Source organism: Onychomys torridus, chromosome 8 (genome assembly GCF_903995425.1).
Source record: "Onychomys torridus chromosome 8, mOncTor1.1, whole genome shotgun sequence".
In the NCBI taxonomy this organism is placed as follows: Eukaryota; Metazoa; Chordata; class Mammalia; order Rodentia; family Cricetidae; genus Onychomys; species Onychomys torridus.
The window spans coordinates 16,478,011-16,490,090 of NC_050450.1; the positions used below are offsets into that span (position 1 = coordinate 16,478,011).

The window sequence follows — 12,080 nt, forward strand, 5'->3', positions numbered from 1 at the left end:
GACTCCAGGCACAGAACTCCTTAATACTTTGGGCAAAGCAGCATCACACAAACAATGCACAAAAGCAAACCAACCACCTCCTCCCCCACTGCAACTCAGCTAACAGACTTTCCAGAGACAGAGTGAAAGCAGGGCACACAGACAGAAGAACTGCCATTCTTTTCATGAAAAGTGGGTGTTTCTGTGCACGGAAGGAAACAAAAGTTGAAAGAAGAATGTCCTAATAAAGACAGAGAGGCCTAGGATCTGCGTCCAGCCTCTCACTTAGGCCTGGTCAATTTGCACTGCTAGCCTGCCTTCACTTGGGCTGCTCCCTGGTTACAAAGTATCAACCTAGGGAATGGACACACACACACACACACACACACACACACACACACACACACAGTTGGTTCAGAAGGGGACCAGAACCAAAACCCTAAGAATAAGTGGAGAGACTGCTTTGTTGGTGAAAGTGCAGAGGCGGCCCCCACCGCAGCAGCTGGCTATTCTGGTGAGACGTAGCTTTGGAAGAGGGTCTGGGCACAATGGCCGAAGCTCTGGGCTGCTGGCACCACAGGGGTCACAGATCACTGGCTCCAGTCACAGCCACTCCTGCCTTTCTCAGAGCAGGTCTGAGTGAAGGGACATGATGAGGACAAATGGGCTGCTTCAGTTCTGCCATGAGAAGCGGCTGTGGGGCCTCAGGGGTTCAGAGCACCAGCCGAGCTACACAGGAATGGGGAGCACAGCTGGGTGTGTATGAACCTCCTCCCATGTTCGGACTGTCCAACCTGCATGAAGTTCTTGATGGTGAGGCGGGATTGCACTCTGGTACTCTGCACGTGTGTTAATACACCATAAAGGTTTCTTAGGCTGTTTACTGGCAGGTCCCTGCAAACCGCGGGAGCCGCAAAGAAACCAGAATACTAGACACTCTCCAAGATTCTCAGAGATAGGGCATCCTTTGAAACTACAATTACTGACAGTGAATTTATGGCTTCATTACTTGGTGCAAGTTAACTAATCATTTCTGTGGAAATTTTTTGTGTGCCTAAGGATCAGTCTCAAAACCCTGACACATTCTAGACAAGCACACCATCACTGAGCTGCACCTCCAGCTCAACATACTATTTCTCTGATTCTTCTTTTAAAAACCATTAAAGTGCCAGGCATTGTGGCACATGCACTTAATCTTAACTCTCAGAAGGCAAGGCAGGCAGATCTGAGTCTGCGACTGGATTGTTCCACACACTGAGTTCAAGGCCATCCAGAGCTACATAGTGAAACCCTATCTTTTTTTGTTGTTGTTTTTTTCCAGACAAGGTTTCTCTATGTAGTCCTGGCTGTCCTGGAACTCACTCTGTAGACCAGACTGGCCTTGAACTCACAGAGATCTGCCTGCCTCTGCCTTCCAAGTGCTGGGATTAAAGGCGGGTGCCATGGCAGCCTGTCATGAAACCCTATCTTAAAACACTCAGACACAGAAAAAAAAAATCTTTGAAAAGAAAAAGAATCATTTATTGCAAATGCATTAAAAATTCCAATACAGGGGCTGGAGAGATGTCTCAGAGGTTAACAGTGCAGGCTGCTCTTCCAGAGGTTCTGAGTTCAATTCCCAGCACCTATATGGTGGCTCACAACCATCTGTAATGAGATCTGATAACCTCTTCTGGCATGCAGGCAAACATGCAGACAGAACACTGTATACATAATAAATAAAATAAATCTTAAAAAATACAAATGTAAATTCATTCTAACAGGAAGGTGGGTCTTTTTTTTTTTTTTTTTTTTTGAGATAGGGTTTTTCTGTGTAGCTTTAGAACCTTTCCTGGAACTCACTCTGTAGCCCAGGCTGGCCTCGAACTTACAGAAATCTGTCTGCCTCTGTCTCCCGAGTGCTGGGATTAAAAGTGTGCACCACCACTCTCCAGCTTTCAACAGCTTTTTTAAGATTAAAAGAGGGGTTGGGGACTTAGCTCAGTGGTAGAGTGCTTGCCTAGCAAGCACAAGGCCCTGGGTTCGGTCCTCAGCTCCAGAAAAATAAAATTAAAAAAAAAAATTAAAAGAAACATGCACATTGTATATGTGTGTGTATGTCTATGAACATGTGAGTGCAGTACCCACAGAAGCCAGAATAGAGAGCATCAGGTTCCCTGGAGCTGGAGTTTCAGGTGGCTGTGAGCTGCCATGTAGGTGCTGGGAACTGAACCTGGGCCTTTGGAAGGGCAGTATGTGCTCTTAACCACTGAGCCATCCCTCCAGTACCCTTAATCAATAACCCTTGCTGATAATGACTACTCTATGATTAAAAGTCATAGTGCAGCTCAGGGAATTGATCTAACCTTAGAGTCTTTTATCTGTTCCTCAAGTAAGAGAGATCAGTGTGTAAACAAACACTTCTAGCTTTCTGAAATGACTGGGTAGTACTCCATAGTCCTGTCTAAGTACCCATGCAGTCACTTGGCTTTTGCTTTTAGAATTACCAAGCATCAGAGGTAAATCTGACAATTAAGAGCTTACAGAGCTGTCCACTAAGGAGTAGACAGTGCCCCTTCTAGAGGACCAGCTTTAACATTCAGTGATGATAGCATGTTTGGCCATGTTCACTTGATTGAGTTAGAACATTGGCATGCATAAAATATGGCTATTTACAGATTTTTAAGTTTAGAAATAATCATACATACATTTCAAGAAAAAATAGACTATAAGATGAAGCACTTTCTCCTGATGTAGGGGAGAGGAAACTGTCAGTGATTGATATCCAATCACCTTCAATCCTTTGTGTTCCTACTAAACACATGAAAACCAGACATGAGTGCAGCACATCGTCACATGTCAGGCTCACCCCTGTCTTCCTGCTTGCGTGAGGGAATTAGCCACAGTCCACAGGAACCACCATGGCAGGCTGCTGCCACATCCCTGTGGTGGTCCACAGTCCTGAATGCTCTTCAGCTTTCCTTGGATTTCATGACCTTACTTTTTGGAAAGCATCAGCCAGATAATTCATAGAATGCTTCCAGTCTGGCTTTGTCTGATAGATTCAGATTATGCATCTTTGGCAGGAATATCACAGAAAAGACTTCATCCTATGAGGTGTCATAATTTAAAATTATTTAATTATGATGCTTCATTTCCTCACATGATTGAGAGGTGATGCTAGGCTTCTACATAAGAACTTGCCTTTTCTCTTTGTAATAATAAATATTGTCAAGCCAAGTGTGGTGGTATGCACCTTTAATTCCAGCACTTAGGAGGCAGAGACAGGCAGACCTCTGAGTTTGAGGCCAGCCTGGTCTATAGGCTAGCCAGGGCTACACAGAGAAACTGTTTTGAAGAACAACAACAACAAAAGTATTGTATTGGTAGCTTCCTTTAAGCATTTTTTCTTTTGAGAATTGATTGTTTCCCATTTCATTGATCTGTACTATAAAATAAACTACTGTAATTCATTCATGTTGATGTGTAAACAGTCCCTGGCTTGGTCAGCGGAAGCCCCTCAAATTGGCACCATGTCTCTCCTACAGACTCCTGGTAACCTTTGAACACCTCTGTTCCTCCTGGCACAGTAAGAGGTTCCATTTCTCCTACCAGCTCTGGAACGAGCCACTTTCCTGGGTTCCCTGGCTCTCATTAGTGGAGAATGGCATTTTAAAGCCAAGATCCAGGCGCTAAGTGTGCTCAGAGCTAAGGTAAGTGTGATGGTCGAGATGTCCATACACGAATACATGATGTTCGCATCTCTAACAGAACCTAGCTGACAGTGGGTGAGTGGGAAAGATGATGAACATTCTACCCGTTACAGTGCAGCTTAGAATGAAGGGCTCCAATGTAGCTCAGTGGTAAAGTACTTAGCTAGCATATACAAGGCCCCGAGTTCTAAACCCTTCTCTACACAGAGACAAAAAGAAATCCTGGAAATAATTTAAGTGCTCAGCAGCAAGGAATTTGCTAAATAAAATAGGATAACATTCATCAAAATATTGAAATAAGAACTGTTTAATTACTTTAAAACTGGTGAATTTCAACAACTTGAGAAAGTGCTTTCACCTATGAAGGGGAAGTAGTAGCTGTAATACAGGAATCCTGAAACATCCTAACTTTCCCTGTGGTGTCTCGTTCCTCGATGCACAAAGGAACCCGTTTTGTTGAGTCGGGGTAAAGCGGCGGTAGCAGCAGTGCGGCCTTACCAGGACGTCTTTCACTGCAGCCCTCATCACCTTCTCAGTCTCGTTTATTTCCAGCGGCCTAGCGATGGCTTCTGTTCTCAGTTCCTAGGAGAGAGAAAAGAACTTACACATTTTGCAACAAGTTCAGGTTTTTTTTTTTTTTTTTTTTTGGGGGGGGGGTGTTTCGAGACAGGGTTTCTCTGTGCAGCTTTGCACCTTTCCTGGAACTCACTCTGTAGCCCGGGCTGGCCTCGAACTCACAGAGATCCGCCTGCCTCTGCCTCCCGAGTGCTGGGATCAAAGGCGTGTGCCACCACCGCCCGGCTGATTTTTTTTTTTAGCTGAGGATCAAACCCTGGGCCTCTACCACTGAGCTAAATCCCCAACCCCTCAGTTTTTAATTTCTATTAGCTGCCAATTTTTTTTCTTGAGAGCCTTGCTGTTTCCTAAGATGTGCTTGAATGTGTAACTCCCATCCTCAGACTCCCAAACTACTGGGGTTACGGATGTTCACCTTCATGTCCACTGCCCCACAAAGTATGTGATATATATATCTCACTAATTCTCCAAAATTTAACACGGTGCTAGAGACTATGGCTCACCATGTACAAGGCCTGGAATTCAATCTCTAATATAATAAAAAAAAAAAGAAGCAAACTTTTACACTAGTGCATGTCTCTGTACAAAACATCTCTCGACATTACCTTCCATAATGCCCTCCAATGCCTATGTGGGCTCTCCTCAGACTGAAGTCTTAATTTTCAGCTCAAGACCCAAAGTCCAACGGCAAACATGAAATTAACATCCATTACCTTAACCCCTAAATTTGCTTATGTTCAGATGACCCACCCCATGAAAACTAACCACTGGACAGCTTGCTGTCTACGTCCCCACAAGCCCCTGAATCTAAGCTTCCACTTCTGCTCGTCCCTAGCATAGAATGGAAGTTGGCTATCACAACAGAATGGAAAAGTGACAGAGCAATGGAGGCTGACATACTCGAAAGAGGACAAGGAAATGAAGTCTGTTTACAGTAAACCACGTCAGACCGAGAACGCATGCTTTAACACCTCCTGTGTGTACATACAAGGACGCAACAGCACTATTCTTCCTAACCCAGAGATTCCCAAACTGCTGTTTTGTCAAAACCTGACGCAGACTTGTAGTATTAAAACAGCCTGGACATGGGGGTTGTGTCCAATGTTCAGCCATGTCTGGGAACCATGCTTAACCAGTTGCTTTCAAGGGAATAGATGGTGTACACTGCATGTTTGGCACTGGACAGCAAGTTAGTAAGTTTCATAACAACATCTTCCTCCAGGTACCCAGAAGTACTGCTTAGATCACTGGCCACAGATTTTTGTTACAATCACCTGGGAAACATTCGACACTCCTAATGCCCAGGTCACATTCCATAACAGTGAGACCAGCCAGAAAGCCAGTTTTATAAAGCTCTCTGGGGAAGTCTGGGGCAGTGAGTTCTAGGAGCCAGGGGGTGAGAGGTGAACTACTGAGAGCAGGGCAGAGAAGGCACAGGAAGAGGCCACAGCCCATGCCATGCATCTACCAACCCCGAACTAGAAGCTAAAGACACTATCAGCCACAGCACGGGAAGTCCCACTGCTAACCGAGGAGCTATTTGCAATTGATAGCTCTCAGGAGAAGGAAAATCGGTTTTCTCCAACTGAGTGACACTGTGTATAATAACCACACTCTAGGGCAGGCCTCATGCTCATGAGCAGATGGCCAACGCAAAATGGATTCCATGCCTTTTGTTTTTGTTTTGGTTGTCTTTTGTTTTTTAGAAAGAAAAAACATGAAGTTGGATATGTAAGGGAAGGGAGATCTGGAAGAAGTTGGAGGAGGGGAAAGAATATGATTAGAATATATTGTATGAAAAAATTATTTTTAATTAAAAAAATTCAAACCAGTGGTGGCGCCAGTATCCATTAGAATCAGGAAAGGGTTCATATCCTATACCAATTTCCTGCACATTAACCCACTTAATCAGGTACAGTTGATTAAAATTGGAAGAACTATAGGGCAAGAAGCAAAAGAAAATTTTCATTCCTTAACTGAACGCTACTTACCCTCAGCTCAACCTCTTTGCCCAGCAAGTCATATAGAGATGCTCCTTTGGCAGTGATTTCGGAAGCAAGCTGTCTGGCTGCTTTCAAATCTGCAATCTGGAAGGAAAATTGCAAATACAGAATCCTCATTATCCAGCAGGCATTCAGCTGCCACTCTGTGAACCTCCATCATTTCCTTCGGACGAGTATATAACTACAGAGCACGCGTTTCAGCAGCCCTGTTTACTGCTGTAGAACTAAGGTCCTAGAACACCAACTCAGGAAACACTAAGTGCAAATGGGACCCATTTCAGGACATCTGGTCTCTCAGAAAGCCAAATGTGAAGTCAAACTGAATTTACAACTTCGAGGTATAAGCAAAAGAAAGCCGACATGCTTCTATTTGGACCAGGTCTCTAACACAATGACCAAAGGAGCAACCTGAGAAACATTCTACTGTAGCATCCAAGGCCAAGGCCTTAGTCTTTCCTCCAAAGAACTGCTATGGCACCCAGGGAGGTCAGCTCTGCTAAGTACTTAGAATCTCATGAGCCACTTCAGGGACTATTGGCAGAAAGATAATGCCAACCACGCTAATGATGACTTGGCATTCAGACTTTCTTAGGGTGTGCATGTCCCCTTCTTCCTCAGTGTGTTAAATCCCAGGGAGCCCAAACATGGACAGGAATCCTTGCTCTCTCCTTTTCATGAACAAGTAACCCTTACCGCCTCTCTCTGCTTTAACCTGCCAGCAACAACTCGCCTTGGTAACTCTCAGCAGATTACTTCCTTCCCTTTCCTCTGGTCCCACCCTGGCCCTCCACCTACCATTCTAGCTTCTCCTCTTTACTTTCCTGCCTGACTGGCAGCAAGCACCCACATTTCTCTCCAAGATTTACCTCACTGTTTACATTTCTCAACAGTGGTATGGGTCACAGTCAGTGTCCAACTTCTCCTTTCTGACAGATACTTCTAACCTCATGGTTTTAATTCCCCACATGTTGATGTCTTCTAACTTGAAGCTCCAGAATCACACACAAACCACTTGCTATTTACACCCAAAGGAACCGATAAGTTTAATGCATCCGCAACCAAACTCAGAACAAAAATTTCACTAGCCACACCGGCTCGTTTCATCTTTAAGTTACTAAAACAATTAAATAATACTAGAGCTCATTTCCTTGATTATGCTGGCTACTTTGGCCAGTGGCTTCTGAAGAATACAGCCCAGACGCAGTACTAGCTCATCAGCACGTCAAGTTGGGCAACACAGTATCTTATTTACCTCAATTCATACCCAAACCCATAAAAATCTACCATTAAAATATGTCCAGGGCTGGAGAGATGACTGAGAGGTTAAGAGCACTGACTGCTCTTCCAGAGGTCCTGAGTTCAATTCCCAGCAACCACATGGTGGCTCACAACCATCTGTAATGAGATCTGGCACCCTCTTCTGTATACATAATAAATAAATAAATCTTTTAAAAAACCTAAACTATGTCTAAATCTGGGCTGGTGAGATGGCCCAGCTGGTAAAAAGGTGCTTGCCACCACACCTGCTGACAAGGACCTCCTGCTAGAAGAAGAGAAGCAAGTCTCAGTGAAGCTCTGACCTTCGTGCCCACTGTGACGCTGTGTGCCTACACACATAAATTAACTTTCAACCATGTCTGAACCTTGATTGTGAGCTCTGGCTTGTACCTGTGTGTGCAAGCACGATAATCACAATGCTTTCTATGGCAGGCCTCAGAGAAGAGCTGTCACAGCACCACATTAACGTGTGTGTTCTTAGCTGGGATTTTTTCATTTCCCAGTTTCCTAGCTGAGCCTTGTGCTTTTTTTTTTTTTTTTTTTTGAGACAAGGTCTCTCTGTGTAGCTTTTGAGCCTGTCCTGAAATTCACTCTGTTGTAGCCTATGGCTGGCCTTGAATTTACAGAGATCCACCTGCCTCTGCCTCCCAAGTGCTGGGATTATAGGCATGCGCCACCATCACCCAGCCCTCTGAGAACCTCTTTAGTTGCTTCTGCTGAGGCCTTTTTATGGCAAGATGTGAGAAAACCCTGAAGACCAACTTTCCCATCCTAACACCATAGTCTAGTAGTTTTCCACTTTTTTGTTTTGTTTATTTGAGATAAGGTTTCTCTGTGTAGCCCTGGCTGTTCTGGAATTTACTCTGTAGACCAGAATTCCGCCTCCCTCTGCCTTCTGAGTGCTGGAACTGAAGGCATGTAACATCACTGCCTGCCTTAGTTTTCTATCCTTGACTCTTCTCCCATCTCAGGTCTGTGGGATTTCCAGAGCCTTTTGTTGGGGACTCTGGTCCTGAATGGATGGGTGCCCATTCTATGGACAGAGATGAAATGAACAGTTGTTATTTCCTCTAGTCTGAAGTCTTGCTATACCACCATGGTAGGGAATAATGAATTAGTTTTCTGTGGCTGGCTGCTTCCGTAAGCTGCTCAGAGACCCGGCAGCTCAGCACGAAGTGAGCTCCACCTTCTATGTCCCTAGCTCTTACCTTTTCTGAGATATGGATTTTCTAATTCCCAAGACTGGCCTAAAACTTTTGGGCTCAAGAGGCCTTTCAGCCTCAGCCTCCCAAACAGCTGAGAATACAAGGGCATGCCACCTTATTTGGCTGAGAGGAAATCCAAAGCCTCTCTGCTGAAAACCCCACTGTCCACCTCAGAATAAAAGTCACAGGCTTTTCCCAGACCCGAGGGCTTGCTTCCACTCTTTTCTCAACTATCCAAAGCACACTCTCATGTTGGGACACTAGTTCCCATTCCCACTTCCATGGCTCATCCCTTCCCTCTCACTTCTGCGGAGCAATCATCTACCCCTGGAGGCCCTACTGATGGCCCTATTTATGACAGTCCTGGCTCTCACACATCCATTCCCACACTGCTTTGCTGCTCTCCAGGGGACTGACTGCATCAGACCTTCCACAACTTTATCATTGCTCACTGTCTGATTCCTCCAGCCCTCTTGGTTTATACCTGTAGCCTCAGTGCTTAAATATAATCGGATAAAATCAGGCTTTAAAACAATTAGACTTATTGACTTTTCTTTCATCCCCACACTAATGAGCACAAAGTGTTACCACAGACTGGAGAACGGCCTGAATCAGCCAGGAAGGAAAGGAGTGTTGCATGTCAGACACCCACTGCCAGCCTGAGAAAGAAGCATTCCCTAGGCACAGACTCCACCATGCTTACCTTAGAGCCAAGATCAAACTTGAATTTGCTGATATCTTCCTCTCCTATGTTAGAGCCCTCCATCCCTTTGGTCTTCATAGCATTATAAAGAACAGATGTAATCTTCAACAGTTCTTTCACGGCATACCCATCTGCTTGATAAAGCTTCTTAGTATTGAGTTTTATATGTGCCTTTGTGGCCTGTTTTGAGATAGACAAAGTTCTGTTTTGATTTTTTGTCTTTAGACAGGGTCTTACTACGTAATCCAGGCTGACCTGAAACTCACTTTGCAGCTGTTGAGCCTAGATTCAAACTCTCAAGTCGCCTGTCTTAGCCTTCTAAGCAATGGAATTATAATGTGCTCCACCACACTCTACTTCAAAGTCTAAGGCTCTTTTCAGGTATTGTCCAAATCTCATGTAGGTAATTTGAAAATGTCTCTGCCAGCAACTGATACAACTCAGTGGTTAAGGATAAAAGACAGCCGGGCGGTGGTGGCGCACACCTTTAATCCCAGCACTCGAGGCAAAGGAAGTGGATCTCTGTGAGTTCGAGGCCAACCTGGTCTACAGACCGAGATCCAGGACAGACACCAAAACTACACAGAGAAATCCTGTCTTGAAAAACAAAACAAAACAAACAAACAAAAGAAAAGATAAAACACATTGTGTCTCGTATTGTGGTAAAGTGCAAGCTGGGAAAAAAGACACCCAAACTACAAATGCATCTATCTTTGACCTAGTAATTCCAGTTCTAGGAACCAACTCTGAGCATACACTTACAGGCAAAATGAAAAGCACAGGCTATTCCTAACAGAATTTTTTCAAATAGCAAATTATCTAAATACCTATACAAATAACATAATTGTGGGATATTCATGAAAGCAATATTAACTCAAGTGAAAGAGAGGAAATTCCATATGCATTTGGAAAGTTCTCCAAAATGTACTAAGTGAAGAAAGCAAGACGCTACACAGCATGTGTAACAGGGAATATATATGCATATTATTATTATATTTAACTATATAGAAATATTACTGGTATGGATGTATGCATTATGAATTGTTTAAATATGCATAAACAAATCCTGGGCTCAGTTTTAACTAGTGGTCACTGTGACTGGAACTCAGCCCAGGGCAGACATGGCAGAAAATCACTTTACTCTGTATAAGTTCATGATCTAAACATTTTTGAACTATAAAACATACTACTCATCCAAAAATAGACAAACAAAACCATATAAGCAATGAGTCAACACACGCACACACACGCACGCACGTGTACATACATATACACACGCACACACATATACACACATGCACACACACACATATACACACATGCACACACACATACACACACGCACACACACATATACACACATGCACACACACATACACACGCACACACACGCGCACACACACGCGCACACACACACATTTTGGTGAAATGGCTCCACAAAAAACTGGCAGTGGATGGTTTTAGAAAGTAAACAATACTCAATTCAAAAACAGTCCCAGATAGGATTCATCTTTTTCTAACTTGCTTGACAAGTCTATAAAATAACTGTGAACTAACCATGAACTGGGCAATTGCCTTAATGAAGAAAACTCGGTCTTGTTCAGTCTCAATGTCAGAAGGGATGTCAGTCTGTGGCTCATATCTGTCAGAAAAAACAAGCATGAGCCAATACAACAGAAAGTTCCTTAAAGTCAGGTGTTGGAGTGCAGGCCTATAATCTCAGCACTTAGGAGGCAGAAGCAGGCAGATCTCAGTGAGTCCCAGGCTAGCCTGGCCTATATAGTAAAACCCTACCTACAATATAACAAAGCAAAACAAAGTGACCAAACCAACAAGGCAAAAAAAGGTCCATTAAAGAGAAAGCGGATGATTGAGTATTGCTACTCAAGGCAATATGATTAAGAAAAACTTCAAAAGCAAACAAGATACTCAGGGAGCAAATTCCAACCCAAGAATAAGATTGAGTGGGTAAACAGGCTTATTACCAAGCCTAGTAGTCAGAGTTCAATCTCCAGGACTAACACAGTGCAAAGGGAGAACTAACTATTCTCTAACCCCACATGGATGTAGGGTTAGCATGAACCCACACATTCATGTGTATTCACACATGCTTAGCAGGTAAAGAGGGTTGCTGTATAAGCCTAGAAACCTGAGTTCAATCCCCGGAGCCTGTATAAAGATAGGAGAGAATGAACTCAACAACTTTGTCCTCTGATGTCCACTCATACATGTGTGTCATGTGTGTGGAGATAAATGAAGTTATAACCAAACCAAATATGGGACTCAGGCTACAAACTAAATCTATCTCAAACTTCCAACTTGTATGAAAATAACCAAGATTTTGACTCAGACTGATAGCCCTTGGCTCAAGATAGACACGAGGGCTAAACAATTCACTTTAAGAAATAGCAGTTGTTGACATTACTTATTTACTGATAATTCACCAAGGCCAAGAAGATTGTGACTCTCAGCCTGTATTTGTATAGTCTGAAAGGTAAGAATAGTTTTTACATTTTAAAAGCAAAGCAAAGGGCTGGCTGGTGGTGGAAGGGCATGTGCTGCTCTCCAGAGGACCCGCACTCAGTTCCCAGCACCCATGTCAGATGGCTCACAACTGACTCTAACTCCAGAATGTTCAACAGAT

The 12,080-nt window shown here is 43.7% G+C and overlaps 1 protein-coding gene across 2 annotated transcripts in view; it reads right to left on the bottom strand.

Moving 5' to 3' along the window:
- Cluap1 (clusterin associated protein 1) overlaps positions 1 to 12,080 on the bottom strand; it is a 33,294-nt gene that overhangs the window by 16,396 nt on the left and 4,818 nt on the right. For both annotated transcript variants that reach the window (XM_036197963.1, XM_036197962.1), the window contains exons 3-6: positions 10,994 to 11,078; positions 9,437 to 9,616; positions 6,239 to 6,334; positions 4,170 to 4,253 (exon numbers count right to left, since the gene is read on the bottom strand). In XM_036197963.1, the coding sequence (XP_036053856.1) occupies positions 4,170 to 4,253; positions 6,239 to 6,334; positions 9,437 to 9,616; positions 10,994 to 11,078 (445 nt within the window). The remainder of the gene's footprint in view (positions 1 to 4,169; positions 4,254 to 6,238; positions 6,335 to 9,436; positions 9,617 to 10,993; positions 11,079 to 12,080) is intronic.